Raw genomic sequence first — 18,302 nt, 5'->3', positions numbered from 1 at the left:
ACACACTCCTTACTCAACGTACGTTTCCCAGATAAGTGTGGAAAAGGACAGTTTTATCATGAAGGAGCAGACTTTTGAGAACGAGTTAACCTAGTGAGATTTAACCCCCAATGCAGATGGGTATCTACAAAGAATTCTAAAAACAACCTTGCAAGAAATTAGCTAAATGGTAGAAGTATTTATTGGTATAACTGGGTAACAATTAGCTGGTACAGCAAAGTTCTTTTCTGCATCTACAGACGCTTTACAAATACAAACCTGTCTTCACATGGAATCAAACTTTCCTCCTTATGAGGGGGAGATCTCTTGATAAATAGATTTTTAGATAGCCATATGATTCTTCTGCAGCCTATTTCAGTCTTTGCCAAGCACATTAATTCCACCAGACCAAATCGGCTTTAAAGGTGATGTACCACAAATAGGGTATTAAAAGTTAAATAGAATAGAAAGTACATTAGCCAGTCGGGAATATTTACAGTTTTGCTTACAAGAGATGCAGTTCTTATTTTCACTATTATGTTCAAGTCTTACACTGCAATCAGGAGGCGGTTAGGGACTTACACCCAGCAGGTTTAGTACTCGCTTGTGGGTCTTTTACTAAGACGACGAATATATGTAATTACTCCCAGACTCATCCCATTCTAATACACATTCCATTGGGTGGCACAATTAGTAGGATTGCAAGATGGATTTGAGGAAATAAAGACCAAAGAACACTGGAGATCTGCAGTGTAATTTTATTCACCTGGGAACACAGGGTCAGAAGTCACAGCACAAGAGTTCATTTTGCTTTGTAAACTCATTAAAAGGACATTCTATGTTCCAAAAAATATTTAACATTTTAAATGCAAAATCACCAAAGGAAACTGTAAAAGCTCAAACACATTAAACTGTTTAATAAAATACTGATTTTTCAGTTTGTTTTCTTTATAATCACTTGCAAAAGTATTGCTTTCCATATTGCCTTGCATATGCAGTATTAAATACAACAGGTAAAGAAATTAAAGTAGAACATGCTGAAAGAGTAAAAATTACATTTACTCTAGAATAGGAATGTGTTGCTGAAAGGTTCTAGCCCTGTAGCACATTAGCAAAAATTACATAAAAGACACCAGGACTGAAGACATTAGAGCTAAGAGACCTCCAACTGATATTACACATTCATCTACTGAGACTGAAATTCAGTCTCCAATCTCTTTCCGTGCACTTGAAAATATTTAAGGATCTTTAAATGGAGATAATGAAACTGAGAACATTAGATAAAAGACTTGCTTATTCAAAGGACACAAGTTTCCCTAATGTCCTAATACACCTAACTCTGACCTTAAAAAAAATAAAAATAAAATCCTGGAGCAAAACCAGTTGTCCCCAAAAGTGTCTAACATGTATCAAAAATCATAGCAGCTACAAAATAACCTACTGTGTTGTCTAAATGCACCCAAGGCCATTTTATATTAAATACTGAAGTGTAGGCTTAAAACATTTGTCCTATTTGCAACGAAAGATCAATTGCATACAAGCCATCCCTTTTTATCCAGGCTAGTCAGACCTATGAAGGTTAGATTGCCTCCACTTGTCCCAAAATTGACCTGTTGAATTTAACTTCCTCAATTTTTTAAAATTCAGAGGAGATTTCTTACTAATTTCACTGAACCTCTTGATCTGTAACCAGAACTTCAAGGAAATACAGGTGCCTTCAACATAATAAAGACTGCTGAAAAGTGTTTCCCCCTCCCCCCCGATCCACCTGCCTTCATTGAACAAAGTTCTTCAGTTAGGAGTGAGCCACATTATACAGTGTTTCCTTACTAGTTTTGACTAGTTATATTCAGTTTCCAAAGATGTTAAGTAGTCCCAACATGTCAGCATGAGCACAGCGCCTTCAATACCTAGAGTTAATGCACTTCCAAGATCTGCATTTTCCCTACAACAGGGCATATGAGCCCCACGACATAAGGCACTTACCTACAGGGAAAGGGACGGGGGTTAGAACTCATGTAACATGCAAGTTTAAGGAAAGAGTCCCATTGGAGAACAGTTTAAGGTCTTGCAAACTATCAGTTCATTGCCAGTTAATTTACTGCGTGCTGGTCTAATAAACTGCTCTTCCATTTCAGATAATGTCAGGTCCTCCCATTGGCAGTCACTCCATTAGTCCTTGATCTTTGACGGTCATATTTCACAGAAACAATAAGGAAAAGCAGGAGGGTTGCTCCTTGGATAGCCGCCAGCAGGAAAAAGTAATAGTTTAAAAAGCAGCCATTAATGTTACCTAGAAAGAATTGGAGAGGAAAAGTAAATACACATAGGGAGTATACAATCCCGCTCAGTCCTACAAGAACTAAGATTTATCTCTGCAAAAGGTGTCGGCAAAACAGAACCAGATCATATTTCCATCATGTAACCAGTATTTCAGTTTTTGGCATTATCTAGAATATAAATTGCATTTCTAGGAAAATACACAGCCTGCAAGCTGTGCTTTGTATTTTGTGCTTGTATCTCTTAAAGTCAGTAATGCCTTTGATTTCTCCTCAATAATTGTACACAACCCCGCAATGTTACAGGAATTACATGTATACAGAGGGGAGCACAAGCCCCCCTTAGGCCTAAACAGTTTTTAAAAAGAATTAGCAGCCAGAGAAAAGTAGACATATAGACAGAAAAGCTGTGCTTGTATCTCCTTTTTTATAATTGATTTTCAATTAATGCAGAACACGAATTCATCTAATAAACTCTTAAAAGGGAGAGAGAAATGTAAGTGTTAACCAGAAATGTTTATAAGTGATGTACCAATGCTTTGCCTTGTGGACTCCCTCATACTTCTGATAAAACAGGGTAGCTGAAAAACCATGAAATGCATATCTAAATATATTTTTGCTCTTCTTCCAATTTAAACAAAGGAGATCACACACAGAGTCACTTTATTAATTATTATTATTATTATTAAAAGAGCTACCTTGCTAAAAAGGAAAGCAACTCTCCTGCTGGAAATGCTACAAACCAAATATGCTCTCGCAAGATTGTTATCAGAGTAAGCAAAAAGCCTCTGAACTTAATGTACTTTAATTTACAGGCTATAGTTTCTTCATTTTAAATCAGAACCCCCAAAATATATTTTCTCCTCAATTGGAGAATGCCCTCTCACTCTAAAACCGAGCTTAATAAGTAAATGGACAATCTTGCTCTCCTGCAAGGTATGGAGAGTTAGAACAAGATTAAGTGGTTAGGTTTATGGCTTACTGTTTATATAGAAAGGTAATCAGTTAAAAAAATTAAATGGATTATGTTGATATAGAAAAAGTTTTGATATGAAAACGACTTAAATCACTGAAGATTTCATCTCACAGACATGTGCAAAACTATATGGCCAAAACTAATCCAATGCATATTCAAAGGAATGAGTGAGGAACATTTCCAACTGCCCGGCCCTACCTCCACCTCTAATTCTTTGCTAAAAACATCATTTGTTTTTGTCAGGTTTCAGAGGAGCAGCCGTGTTAGTCTGTATTCGCAAAAAGAAAAGGAGGACTTGTGGCACCTTAGAGACTAATCAATTGATTTGAGCATAAGCTTTCGTGAGCTACAGCTCACTTCATTGGGTGCATAAAGTGGAAAATACAGTGAGGATAGGTTGTAGATCCTTGATAATGCGTTCTCTCTCAACCTTGATCATCACTTCAAAAGGTTCTCTTTCCCCCCACCCCACTCTCCTGCTGGTAATAGCTCATCTTAAGTGATCACCCTCCCTACAATGTGTATTTTTTCATGGTCTGTGCATATAAATCTCCTCACTGTATTTTCCATTTTTTGCATCCGATGAAGTGAGCCGTAGCTCACGAAAGCTTATGCTCAAATAAATTGGTTAGTCTCTAAGGTACCACAAGTCCTCCTTTTCTATTTGTTTTTGTGTATTTCTTTAAACCTGCTGAGGCATTTTCACTGTGACTTCCTAGCAATTCTGCATACGAGATGTAATGTATATCAAAGATTTACGAATGATGTTTTTTTTTGTCAAAAACTTTATTTTTTCCAATCCACTTGCCACAAATTTGTACAAGTAACTCTTGGGCTTGGTCTACACTACCAACTTATGCTGGTATAACAACATCGCTCAGGGATGTGTAGACAGTGCTATGTCGATGGAAGGGCTTCTCCCATTGACACAGCTACTGCCTCTTGGGAGAGGCTCTCCCATCAGTATAGTTAGTGTCTTCACTAGGCACTACAGTGGTGCAGCTGCAGCACTTCCAGTGTGGACAAACCCTTGAACTGTAAGTTGTTTAGAAGCCATTCATTATGCACATGCAATATTTGAGATCAGAGCAGCTTTGGACGATACCACTCATATGGTGTCTCTCTCTAACCCAACTGGATATATCAACTTTTGGAGAATCAACTTTTAAATACAAGTTCAAAGCTTGCTTTCTCTGAATAGTCTCCAATATTCACTAAAAATGTATTCTATGAAGAATCCTGGCAGAAATCCCATTTGCTAACATATTTACAGAAAGCAAACAGTGAAAGCAAAGTTTGTGTAAAAGTCTGCACTGTCATTGCCAATCTCTAGTCATTAACAGCCTTACATAAGACAGTTTTTTTCTTCTAGGTCCACTGGATCACTCTCTTTTCATCCCTTTAGCCATCCAGTGTTCTAACTAAATACATCCAAAATTTTTAGCCAATACTACCTAAGCTGTTTCATGGAAAACAGGTTTCAGAGTAGCAGCCATGTTAGTCTGTATTGGCAAAAAGAAAAGGAGTACTTGTGGCACCTTAGAGACTAACCAATTTAGCTGAGCATAAGCTTTCGATGAAGTGAGCTGTAGCTCACGAAAGCTTATGCTCAAATAAATTGGTTAGTCACTAAGGTGCCACAAGTACTCCTTTTCTTCATGGAAAACAGAAGTTTATGCAAGAAAGATGGTAAATGGTCTAACTTTAATGATCTCCTAGAATATAGTGAAACTGTAAAGCTTTAAGGTAAAAACATACGTTTTATAACATCACTGAAATGGATGAAGCACAAACAGAATTCTGAATTTCACTTATTACAATTTCTTTAGACAACTTCTTAGCCTTGTTCAACGTTACATGGTGCCTGTGTGTCTGAAGGCCTCAATCTCCCCTCCCTGATCAGCTGAATGGGGAAATAAAGAGTTACAAAAATGGATGCTATCATGAAAAATTTAAAAGCATTATTCATATCAAGCCATTACTGCAATTCTCTTTCAACTCTCTCAGAGCAAAGTTAGGAATCCATCCAACTATGTGGAACTTCTTTCTGGTTCAATTCACCTCTGACATTTCCTCAAAGTTGTTTTAAGCTAGTGATTTGTGGCACATAAAATAGTTCTAAATTAAGAAAGCTCATTGGTAAAACATTATCCTTCTATTAAGAAATAAGCTCCTACTATTGCTGAATTTTCAAGAATACACTATGGCTCGCTTCCAACATGCCAAGAGCTACAGTCAAGTGGACCATTATGACTATTATAAGCGAAAGGGGGAAGCAAGAAATAGAGAAGCACACATCAATCCTTACAAGCTTTGAATGCAGCACACATACGTGTTGAGATTAAGTTATTGTAATTATTGAAGTTTAAGATCTAATTAAATAAGCTTATAATAAAAAGCAATAAAAGCAAAAGCAGCCTTCTCTTGACATTTAAAATACAACATACTTCCAAAACTCCATTTGAAGAGCAGAAGTAGTAATTTTCCTTTGTAGGACGGGATGTTAACTCCATGAAATCTTGATTTTTATGGCAGAAATAATTTAATCATTTCAATGTAGCAATCAACGCTTAAGTGCCAGCAGACAGTGTGCTCTACTGCCATCAATGGGAAGTAGTGAGAGAACACATGGGAGAACATTTAATGCCCCTAGTTTATACTGCGTTTCTTTAAAAATTTATAGTTGTAGAATACCTAATGAAAAATTCACAAACTCTTCATTCACAATAAAGCTTCAGTCTCACAACTGATGGGGAGGGCCCTTGAAGACCTTACTCGGTCTTACTGATTTAAAATTTGATACATCATTTGCTAAAACATTTTTAAAATAAACAGTGAATTTAATACTTTGAAAAGTATTCGATAGCACTAAAAAAAAAAGCCCTATTTATTCACTGGAGAGTAACAGTCCACGTAGCAGCGACACAAGATACTACAAACCAAAGCCACCCCACTGATAGGCCTCAACCCCGATTCCAAGGTACAAACTCTGGGACCGCAAGGGGAGGTTAGAGCTCTGCAGCTGCTGTTTAGGGCCAGATAGACAGGGATTTCTGATAATTCCCTAGTAACCGCTGTCCACTGGGAAGCAGACTGAGCACCCCCGGCTTATTCTACACAGCTGACCAAAGGAGCCACCTGAGGCAACACCTTTCAGTCTTAATCAACCCAGGAAGCATTTGAGCCAATCTATATTTTTAGATGAGGGTGCTGCTACCTTTTCTGGGACTGTTTTATCATAGCCTAAGGAAAACAAGATGAGATGGATCATGCTAGAAAAGGGGAGGGGGGGAGGCTAAAAAGGCATTTCTAATAAAAATTGTCAAGTGAGACAAACATTTTATAACTAGTAACTTCCTCCATATTTAGCGCACATCTTTTGAATTACATTTATGCTGTAAGAATGGAAAGATTTGATCACCAAAGTTGCCATGGCAGAATAAATCTTGACCAATATTAACAACTTGTTTTAAAAAGTCTTTTTATCTTCAGGATGAACAACCAACCACCCCAGAGGAACTAAGTCTCCCACTAAGAATTTGCTGGTCTGGTCCTGTGTTGTTCAGCCATTGCTCTATTAGTCTCTTATGCTGCCTAGGGTTTAGCAAGAGAAACAAGATGGGCGAGGTAATTATCTTTTATTGGACCTCACCTACCTTGTGTCTCTCAAGTCTTAGGACCAACAGGACAACAACACTGCATACGGGATTTCCCAGGCAGCTCAAGAATCTCGAAGAAAACAGAGTTTCCCATTCAGCTCCTCTGAAATGGGGTGCTAATGCTCAAAATGCTAAATTATGGAAATATTTTCTACAACATAAAGATTACTCCTGTGAAAGCCATGACAAAAACACATCCTTAAAAACTCAACAATTACAGGTGTCAAAACAAAATGCTTGTTACCACTGTACAACCAGATGAAATGCTGGACCTCTGTCTTTGGAATAAATTTTGTATTTGTGATGACTCCTGTGTAAAGATTAAGCTTTTGGCCATCTGTTTTTAAAAGAAGGAACTTGTAAAATAAGATGCCAACTTATGGCATGAATGCAATTTCCAGACAGACTGTTAAAAAAGCCTAAATCACATCTGAACAAGCAGAAAGGGAAAAAAAAATAAAAAAAAATTCAACATCAAGTTTAACTTTAGGCATAATTTTTAGAGGGTACATAAAACTGCACCTGCATACCAATGTTAACCTAATTTATTACATCTTTCACACACACTTCTTACTGGAACTAATCAAGCCCCTGAAGTCTGTAAATGATTTTATGAAACTCCTAAGGTGCCACCTACTGGTGCCAATGATTTTGTTTAACTTCAACTGACAGTGAAACGTATGGCTTAGGTTGGACTATAAGATAAACTGATTGCTAGGTAGAAATGCAAATTTAACTCTTGTATGATAATTGCCACAAAGTAACATGAAATGCAAATATGAGATGCAAATAATCAGCACTATGCAGTCAAAAACCTGTTTTATTATTTTCACTGAAAATTGGGAAATTAAAAATATTTTAAGAGACAGCAAAAAAGATTCAATTTTCTTCAACTGCTTCTACTAATCTAGACATTCCAGCTAAAATATTCTTAAATGTACAAATATCTTCTGGTGATCAAAAATAGAAACAGCTGAGCAATGAACTGAATCAGCTCTTTTATAAAGTCCACTTTACAACATACGCATTTCTAATGTATCTATTTAAGACAGTATCTCAGCTCCAACTGTAGCAATATGCAAGACGAAATTGTGTCTTTGCCACATTAGGAGGCTTTACAAATTCAAAGTGTTACAATTCTAAGCTAAGAAAGTTCCCACCCTTGAAATAGAATGATGTCTGATTAAGCATTTTACTTCATTATCCGCCAATACATTGAGGATTACTTACCAAAATCTGTATGATTACTCATCCAGCCAATTGCGTTAATAGACACCAGTGCCAGCAGTCCTGAGCCAACAAATGATCCAATCCCAGAAAAGAAAAAGAACAGTCCCATAATGGCACTCTGCATGGATTTAGGAGCAGCTGAATATGCAAACTCTAGGCCTGTATTAAAAGACAAAAGGTATCAATCTGTAAGAAATTAACGTGCTTGGTTACCAGCTCAACATGCCTGCTAATGACAAATATCTACAAACATTGAAAACAATACATTTGTACGAGGTTAAAAACAAGAACTTAGATTTTCAGGACACTAAGGGATTTATGTACCCAACTCCCATTGATTTCCAATGAGTATCTTACTCCCGTGGACTGCTCTGAAAGTCTTAGTAAAGGTTATCAATGGTTTATATTTGCATTAATTCCTGAACTTATATATAAATATAAAATATTTTTATTTTATGTGCTGCACCACTCTCCTCTTGTTCTTTTAACAAGTGTACAATCTTTTAGCAAACAAGTTTTCTCAGAAATCTCATGCGCTTCTGGAACTCATTCACTTTATTTTACAAGTCAACTGATATCAATCAAGTCTCATCGTATACCAGAATCAGACTATCTAGAGAGTTTACATTATACTTGGCTTTCAACCTTATCCAAAGTGAGTTAGGCAGCTAGGACACTGTCCAGCCAAACTGTTTTTAATCATGGTTCGTCTAGTCTGCTTTAGAACAGTTTTTAAAAGACCATGTTTGAGCCTTGATGGAAGGTGACTACATTTTGACCTAGGCTTGAAAATGTTTTAAAGTAGTTTTCATAACAAAAGCCAGCTCTCTTGACTCCCATATGGTCTTCACAGCTAGACCATACTCCCTCAGGTTTTGTGTTAGGCCATTTCCTGGCAAGCAAAGCCTCAACTATGCCAGTCAGTCTTCTTGCCCCTCTGCCTGCTCAAGAAGTGGCTTAGATTGGTGAAGATCCAGATTTACCAAAGAAATTGTTTCTCTGACAGGGCTGTTATGGGAATTTGATGATCCTTTTCCCGTCATTCAGTTTTTGTTCTCGGAGACTGCCATTTCTATACTGAGTTTTTTTTACTGGATGATATTTATAACCACACTGCCCTCTGACAAGAATAGTGGCCTCAAGGATAGATTGAGGCAAATCCTATATCCCCCATGGACATTCGTTTCTGTCAACTTGCAGCACTTAGGATAAGTCTCAATAGTTTTTTAAAAACTCTGTTGGGAGGACGGGAAATTAACTATTTAACTTTACTTTGGGCAGATGGAACCTAGAATCTGCATATCAGACTAATCTGTAGCACCAGTGCCCCAACATGATATGCTGTTATAGGCCTGATCCCACAAAACTTACGTACATGCTTAACTTTACATAGTCAGAATTCTACCTAAGTCAATGGGACTACTCACAGGGCATAAAGGCAAGGAGCCACAATTTTTTTGCAGAATGACAGCCAAGGTATGATCTACAGGTAAGGGCAAGGGATGGAAGACTTAAGTCAGTCAAAGTAGTCTGCCTCTTCCTGAAATTAATGGGAAGGACTCTCCATACCTCTTTTTTCCTCTTTGCTGAGGCATGGCTGTGCACAGGAAGCAAGCTCAGAGCCATCCTCTGTTCACATAATGTTGAAACAGCAGGTATTTTTTTTTAACACTGCTTGACTATCACTACTCATCCATACACAGCGCTTGATAGGAATACAATGGTGTTTTCCTTTAAGGGGAAAGAAAGGCTTAAGACTTCAAGCCAGATGGGTCAATTAGTCAGGGCCAGAGGGTGCAGTTCTGTTCAGACAAGGAAGTGCATCAGAACTACATGTTCTCCCTTATTGATCTGTAGTGCCACGTGGGAGATCGTGTCTGAACCACCACACTGTTTTCCCTTCTCCTTGAAGCAAAGAAAACTTGAATGCTGCAAAGTGACATCTCTATGATTGAAAAGTGTTGAAGAGCCCTTTTTCAGAAGTCAGACTGGAGGCTCCAATAAATGTAAATCCAGAATGTGAGGCTCAGTGTCCTTATAGATATATGGAAGCCAACAGTATGATTCAGTATTCTATTTAATATGACAAACACTAAAAAGGTTAAAAATTTGTCCAAATCCTATTTATTGGGATGTTTTGCCACTAATTACATTTGAAATCATCTCTCTCATTCTTATTTGGCCAAACCCCAATTAAAAATGGAGCAGTCTGTTCATCTTAAATAAAACTGTAACCTTTCACTAAATAACCCCATTGTCAGAAAAGTTTCCAGACTATCTGAGATTCCGTCTGGTGACCACGCTGGATACTATTCACACAACTCAAACTGAAGTACACTGAGTGAAAGAACTCCAGTCTGATTTTTTTTTTCCTTGGTTCCTTCACAAAAGCATTGGACTTGAGTGATACCTTTAGGGGGAAAAAACCCCAAAAGAATGTAATCCTACAAACTTCTGTAATTAAAAAAAAATAAATAAATAAAAATCATGCTTCCAAACTTGAATAATGTTCCTAGTCACCTGAATATTTAATCTGGCCTAAAGAACATAAAATCTTTTCTTTGCCTTCAGCAATATTGCTGCCTGCTGGCAGCCATTGATAGCAATTTCATACTACCTCAAATAAGGCAGTTTTGAAATTAAGCCCTCTAGTTGGTGGTGTCAGGTCATATGATTCCCAGCTAAATAAGGGTGCTTTAAGAGGATTGCAGGGAATAATACAAAAGATTAATGCAATGTGTGTCATCTTTTTAAAGGTACCTGAAGTGAAATTAATATGGTTTAATAAAAGTATGCTCAGCTTTACTGTAAACAAAAGCAAACATTTTTCTCCTTTTAACATATTTAGTTTTTTTGAACCAAGTGCTTTCAAATCACAGTATTGTAACCATTAACATTTCACTTTTTTTAAACTGAATTTCATAGCACAACAGTTCGCCCATCAAATTTAAAAATCACATTTATCCTGAAGTATCTGCCATTCAATTTTAAGGCACCTTCTTGTTGTCAGTCATTTAATTTAGATAATGATCAGAAGATTGAAACAAAGCTTTGTAAAACAAAAGGAAGGAAAGGGTAATATAAAGAGCAATTAAGATCTGTATGAACTCCTCAGTTCAAACAGGCATATTTGTATTCCCCCTCCCCCCACCAAAAAAAAAAAAAACTGGCCGCACAGGTTTTGAAGTTACAAAACCATTATTAGAGCAAGCGCAAAAGAACAGCTGTGTACTTCCATGAGACTAGGACAGGCCTTAAAAGGTTTTACTTCCTGTCTATTAAATCAAGTAGTACAAACCACCTGGAACTTAGAGCTCAACAGAAGAATTTATCACTTTTTTAAACCACTGATCCTTTGACAAATACATTGCAGATATTGGTTACATTTTGTTTGGAAACTTCTATAAATTGTGTAATAATTCGCACAGTCAAGAGAGAAAGAGAACATCTCAAAGAGTGAGGCACCAAATACCTTTTTCCAGTAAAAAAGGCATTTCTTGTAAGTCAGTTGCGTACATGAATTCAGATTTCGAGTTAACATGATTCCCCCAATGTTGCTAAGCAACTATTGCTTTATTCTCTGCTTTAAGCTTTCTCTGTAGTTGAGAAAGACATTAAAACAGAGATGACTTTCAGAAAGTGACTTGTTTAAGCAAGAATTCCAATTGCTTATTCTGAAGTGATAGAAACATTCTTTAGGAGCTTGGGGTAGAAAAATATCCTAAGGTAACAGGAGATGTTATGGATGTTACACATTTAATAAAAACTTTACATCGTAGAGGGCAGCGCTGATTATTGCAAAGGATCCGCTCTGCACTCCCACAACACATCTTCCATATAGGTTAGCAATGCCAGTCCAGACAGCAAGGTACACCCTACCAGCAGACAGAAAAACAATGAAGAAAAGCTTGCACCTGCTGCGCAGGCCAGTTTATTATACTCCTAAGTAATGAAGAGCAAAATGAAGTTAAAAAGTCAAATGTTGGGGAAAACATGTGAAAGGACAAGTGCCTCAGAAGTAGAGAAGGAAGAAGCAGGAGGTACAAAGAGTTAAAGGTTATGAAATGAACATGAAAAAAAGCATGAAATGAAAGCTCCTGAACCCTTCTGTTCCCAACAGAGTAAGGCTGGGAACAAATCATTACCAAGGAGGTCAGTTTGCTACAGCTAAGATGCCCTCTGAGGCCATACCTCACCTATCTGAATATGGTGGACTTTTAGATGACTTGAGATAGCTTTATGCACCTTCATATTGTAAAAGGTGATCATAAACCCCAATATCTAGTGCCCATTCATGTAAATGCATAATGCTTCTTTCACATGCAAAATTCATGGAGGATAGGTCCATCAATGGCTATTAGCCAGGATGGACAGGGATGGTGTCCCTAGCCTCTGTTTGCCAGAAGCTGGGAACGGGCGATAAGGAATGGACCACTTGATGATTATCTGTTCTGTTCATTTCCTCTGGGGCGCCTGGCATTGGCCATTGTTGGAAGACCGGATACTGGGCTAGATGGACCATTGGTATGACCCAGTATGGCCATTCTTATGTTCTCCTTTTGCACCAAAAACCAGCCCACTCAGAGGGTCTTACCATTTTCTAGTACTGGTATGCCATAGCAGGACAGATGGAAGCAGACTATATGGGAACTGGGGATAGCACAAGCCATGTGCTCTGATTCTAACTTACTGATTTAGTCAGGTGGGACAAAAGGAGGAGTAACCTCTGAAAACCATCTTGTCCCACGATGGGAAAAAGAAAATGCAAAATCCTATCTAAGGGAATCATCTAAGGGAGAGGTTCTCAGACTCCCTGAGAATGCACAGCCACGAGCTGGGGAGGTGCTAGCTGCCTGTCTTTTGACCAGGCTGTACTGCTGCCAGACTGGATTCAGAGCTCCGCTTGGTGTGGGGGCTGGCCAAGGAGGGGTGGACACTAGGGGAAGAAGCTTCACCCAGTGCTCTGCTGCTCAGCTTGGTTATACCCACAGCAATGCAGGGTCTCTCCTGCTTCCCCATCTTCCCCCGGCAATTTCCATATTTCCTCTGTGCTCCATTCTCCAGTGGAGCTGGGGCTCCTCCATCTCCCCCTGTGCTCTCTTTGGCTGAAGTAGCCCATGCAGTATCAGAAGGGCTCCCCTCCATTCCCACAGGCCCCCATCTCATCCCTATCCTATTCTGAGAGCTCCCCTCCATTTACTACTGATCTGCTGCTCATCTTTAGGCAGTGGGGCTGGGCAAACTGGGATGACCAGAATGGCTCTCTTTCTGATCAGCTGCAGCTGTTAACTTCCAGTTCAGCACCCACATCACAATAGCAGCCCCTGTGCAAAGTGGGCTCTGAGCTCTGCAGCAGCTCCTAGAACCACCTTCCTCCTTTCCCTGGTGCCACAGGGTGCCTGGTCACATCAGGTGCCAGGGTCCTGCGCAGTTCCTGCCTGGGGTGATGTGCTGCCTTCTGCAGGGCACCAGTGCAGCTGGAGAGTAACCAGTTGGTCTCAGCCAGGTATAGCCCCAGCTTCCCTGACCAAGCCACAGCAGAGGCCCATCCCAGCTACTGGTTCTGCACCCTCAGACTTTCCGCTGTACTGGACCCACACACAGCTCAGTGCTGCCGGACCTGTGGGTACCACACTGTCTCACTGCCCAGCAACCCCACTGCTCCTGCCCACCTGCACTAAAGGGGAGCCCTGCTCCCTACCCATGAGCCTAGTACCAGGAACTCAGTGACTTCTTCCCATGGCCCCTGAAAACGGGGTAGGAGGTGCAGTGTCATGGTTATGGTTTCCAAAAGCATTTGGGCAATGTTATTTTAGCTGCTCTGATCTGTATTTTCTGAACACAAAAGGTGTTTTATGAAATAAAATGAGTACTTCTGACACAAATACTCATACTGATCAAAGCCCTTTAACTATTACTTGTATTCCTGCAAAGTATACAATTTTCAGTTCTTCATGTTCTCACAGTAAACTATGGGGGAGGGGGGAAATTGTTGTATGGAACCTAAGTTCAGAATCCCTCAGCTAAGGGGAAGAAACTAAGTTCAATGTTAATTTGTATAGATGTTTAAAGTTTAAGATACTGAATTACTGTGGCTATTAATATATCAGTTTATGTTATGGCTCTAAACAAAAGCTTCATGTGACTATGTTAACTGGAGTAAGGTCACTGAGGGAGTGATCTCACATTAGGACTAGCTAGCTGTACTATGCTCGTACTGTATTAAAATTACCTATTTATAGACCTAATTGCAATAGGTTGCTAGTGTTATTAACTCAATATTGTTCACAAGCTCCAAATAGGTTTCAGAGTAGCAGCCGTGTTAGTCTGTATCCACAAAAAGAAAAGGAGGACTTGTGGCACCTTAGAGACTAACAAATTTATTTGGGCACAAGCTTTTGTGAGCAACAGCATCCAATGAAGTGAGCTGTAGCTCACGAAAGCTTATGCTCAAATAAACTGGTTAATCTCTAAGGTGCCACAAGTACTCCTCTTCTTTAAGCTCTAAACAGTAAACAGAAAGTAGTTTATTGAAAGAATCACAACAGCAATGTATTTATTGTTTAATTATAAGAAGAAACCAAATGCAAGCCATGTCACGTACAAAACAGCAGCAACAGATAAATGGTCTGTGCTTTTTTTTGTGCTAATGAACCCTAATGTGCGTGAAATAGACCAGAAAATAAGATTTTATAGTCTCATTCACACTCTCCTCCCACTTCAACCTAAAATCATTATGATCTCTCACTGCTGTCCACTACATAACACAAGGATGGCATCCAAGAGATTTACAGACACTTGTGATTCAGTTCCAGGAAGATGTGGTTTGAGTGGTGCTTCAGTTTACCTAGTACTTACCACATGGAGTACTAAATAAAATATGCCTTTAACAATTATTCTAGAGAGAAAAGCAGATCTTGGAAATCATTTCCAGCAGATTCCTTAAAGCTTTTTACTAGAGCTACTTAACAGTAAGCAGAATACTGCTCCTCTGACCTTGTTGGCTTATAGATCAATGCCTCCTGACTGCACTAACTATCAGCCCTGCTTTAAGAACAAACCAGCAGTCTGCATGCCAAGCCAAATCAGTGATCCTGAAAGATTCTTTTTCAACCCAGAAAGATTGATCAAAAATGTTTGTTTTTATCATGGGCTAGAGAGATAAAAGCATTCATTTTTCAATTCCAATGTTATGGTAAATTAACAATAGGTGACATTTGTTTTAACTTTTCATGGTAAGTTTCATGCTCAGGAAAGCAAAAGATTAACTGCTGCACAAGCAAGCCATGTGAGAGATTTCCCCAAACACAGTCATCTTTAGGCTAGCCTACCCCTTGGCTTTTCTTGACCTGAGACTGCAAGGGGTGCTACGTTGTGTGGCAGATTATGTTGGCAAAAGAAGAAATCAAGTTCAGTTTACTTGGGAAAATACCATTTTGCAAAATGAAAAACAAAAGAGCAACAAAGAAGACTGCCTCCATGAGACAGACTTCTTTGGTATTTGGAAGACAGACGTAATGTAGGTATTCTTTAGAGGTGCTTTTTGCTAAAACAATGGAACTCCAATTATCTGATCTAATTGGGACTAGGGCTAGATCGAATAACCAAAAAACCCCAGATAAACCTCAGAATGGGCAGGTGGGGCTCCTGCTGTTAGCCCCAGCGGCTGGGGATCTGCTGTTTTAATTTTAAATGAATTTGTTTTAAATAATTTCACCTCTACATTAGAGGTAGAAGAGTGCATCAATTCCTAAAGCTAGGATACAAACAATGTTGTGTCTGATACATACATGTAGCACAACATCTGAAATGCATTGGTGGGGGGGGGGGGAGGAAATCATCGTTTCTACTACAGATACACTAATATTAACAGAAAATGCATTTCTTCCTCCCCTGCACCTGCCTGGTAGTTGGAATACATTTATGAAGAATGATAAATGTGTTTGGCTTTTAGCAGATGTTCAGAAGATGGTGCAGTTTTCCAAGCTATTCTTATGGTCAATAGGCTAATAACATGGGTTAGAGCCAAAGAGCCTGTGGTTGTGAAGAAGCCTAATTAAACAACTTGACTGTTTATTGGCTCAGTCTTGTAGTTCGTACTCTGGCAAAACTCACTTTGTCTCAGTAAAAAGTACAGGGTCATCTTTCGTAATATCTAGACATTAAATGGCAACAAGAGAAAACTTCTAGTGAGATTCTGACCTGGCACCCACCACTTCCAAGCTTCAACATGGATATTTGCTAGTTGGGATCACACTCAACTATAGATCATTTTGGATTTCACCTGTTGCTGCTGCTAGTGGTTCACACTGGTCAAGGATGCATCCTTTGTTTCATACTACCTCCCTCATTATCTTTAAGAAAGGCTGGAAAAAGGACAATTACTTTTGGTCACAGGAAAGTACAGTCAATCCATTATCTTTACCAGGATGCCACTGTTCTCTCATCCTAATCCCACAGATTTTGGATCTTGCATTCTAAATAAACAAACATTTTCTATGTACATATCAATAACTGTGCGTGTCACATGCTTTAAACCCCCAACTAGTTACCTTCATTATTTCACATCCATTTCTAAATTGTACACTTAAGTTCTTAATCAACAAGCTGCCATTATATTACCTGATGCATTTGAGATTAAATAAACCTCTTTTATTCTTCTAAAGCATTAATCTATATGTCCTACTGTGCATTAATCTGATCACAACTGGTCATTTAATCTAACCGGTAAATGTTATAAAGTTTGCGGATGATACCAAGCTGGGATGGGTTGCAAGTGCTTTGGAAGATAGGATTCAAATTCAAAATGATCGGGACAAACCGGAGAAATGGTCTGAAGTAAATAGGATGAAAATCAATATGGACAAATGCAAAGTACTCCACTTATGAAGGAACAATCAGTTGCACAAATACAAAATGGGAAATAACTGCCTAGGAAGGAGTACTGGGGAAAGGGATCTGGGGGTCATAGTGGACCACAAGCTAAATATGAGTCAACAGTGTAAAGCTGTTGGGGGGAAAAAAAAGCGAACATCGCTCCGGGATGTATTAGCAAGAGTATTGTGAGCAAGACATGAGAAGCAATTCTTCCACTCTACTCTGCACCGATGAGACCTCAACTGGAGAATTGTGTCCAGTTCGGGGTGCCACATTTCAGGAAAGATGAGAATAAACTGGACAGAGTCCAGAAAAGAGTAACAAAAATGATTAAAGGTCTAGAAAACGTGGTCTATGAGGGAAGCTTTTAAAAATTGGGTTTGGTTAGTCTGGAAAAGAGAAGACTGAGAGGGGACATGATAACCTTTTACATAAGTGAAAACTGTTATAAAGAGGAGGAAGAAAAAATATTTTTCTTAACCTCTGAGGAGAGGACAAGAAGCACTGGGCTTAAATGGCAGCAAGGGAGGTTTAGGTTGGACATTAGGAAAAACTTCCTGTCAGGGCGGTTAAGCACTGGAATAAATTGCCTAGGTAGGTTGTGGAATCTCCATCGTTGGAGATTTTTTAAGAGAGGTTAGACAAACACCTGTCAGGAATCGTCTAGATAATCAGTCCTGCCACAAGTGCAGGAGACTGGACTAGATGACCTCTCAAGGTCCCTTCCAATTCTATGATTCTATGTCAAAACAATTAAAAGCAGTCTGCTAATCTTTTGACCCAGTGTAACCTACAGGAATTTAGTTCCCTTCCCTTAAAAATTACTATGTATCTTTTTATGTTATAATTATAATGTATTAGGAAAATGATCAGACAGACAAAAGTTACGATTTTTTAAAACTTACCTGCTATGCTTGCAAATATTTCACTGAATCCAATCAGTACATATTGAGGAATCTGCCACCATATTGGCAAATCAGCAGCATAATATGTAACATGTCCAATTGTCTGATTAATTGTTTTAACCTTTACAATACTCAGTCTGTTGCCCTCCAAAATTCCTAAAAGAAAAAAAGAAAAGATAATCCTAAAATGCAAAAGCTATTTCTTCATACCTAGGACTAAATTAGAATTGAATTACGGCATGACATGATTACCTGAACCATGCAACAAAAGCTTAGGTACCGGGAATAAGTACTTCATAATATTCATATATCAAGCACTACATAGTCTACTTTTCCTATTACTATTTCAGAAAATTCAGTTCCTCTGCCACAGGATTACAGTTATTCTATTCTTATT

At 38.7% G+C, this 18,302-nt stretch overlaps 1 protein-coding gene across 1 annotated transcript in view; it reads right to left on the bottom strand.

Annotated features, from left to right (window-relative positions):
• Positions 1 to 721: 721 nt before the first annotated feature.
• Positions 722 to 18,302, bottom strand: part of SLC15A4 (solute carrier family 15 member 4) — a 49,691-nt gene continuing 32,110 nt past the window's right edge. The window contains exons 6-8 of the mRNA XM_084649168.1: positions 17,906 to 18,061; positions 8,124 to 8,282; positions 722 to 2,272 (exon numbers count right to left, since the gene is read on the bottom strand). Coding sequence (XP_084505294.1) covers positions 2,124 to 2,272; positions 8,124 to 8,282; positions 17,906 to 18,061 — 464 coding nt within the window. The 3' untranslated portion in view covers positions 722 to 2,123. The remainder of the gene's footprint in view (positions 2,273 to 8,123; positions 8,283 to 17,905; positions 18,062 to 18,302) is intronic.

Source organism: Lepidochelys olivacea (genome assembly GCF_965140295.1).
Source record: "Lepidochelys olivacea isolate rLepOli2 genome assembly, chromosome: 15".
Lineage (NCBI taxonomy): Eukaryota > Metazoa > Chordata > Testudines > Cheloniidae > Lepidochelys > Lepidochelys olivacea.
Note: the sequence above shows the minus strand (reverse complement) of the source record. Positions and strands in the feature narration are given on the sequence as shown.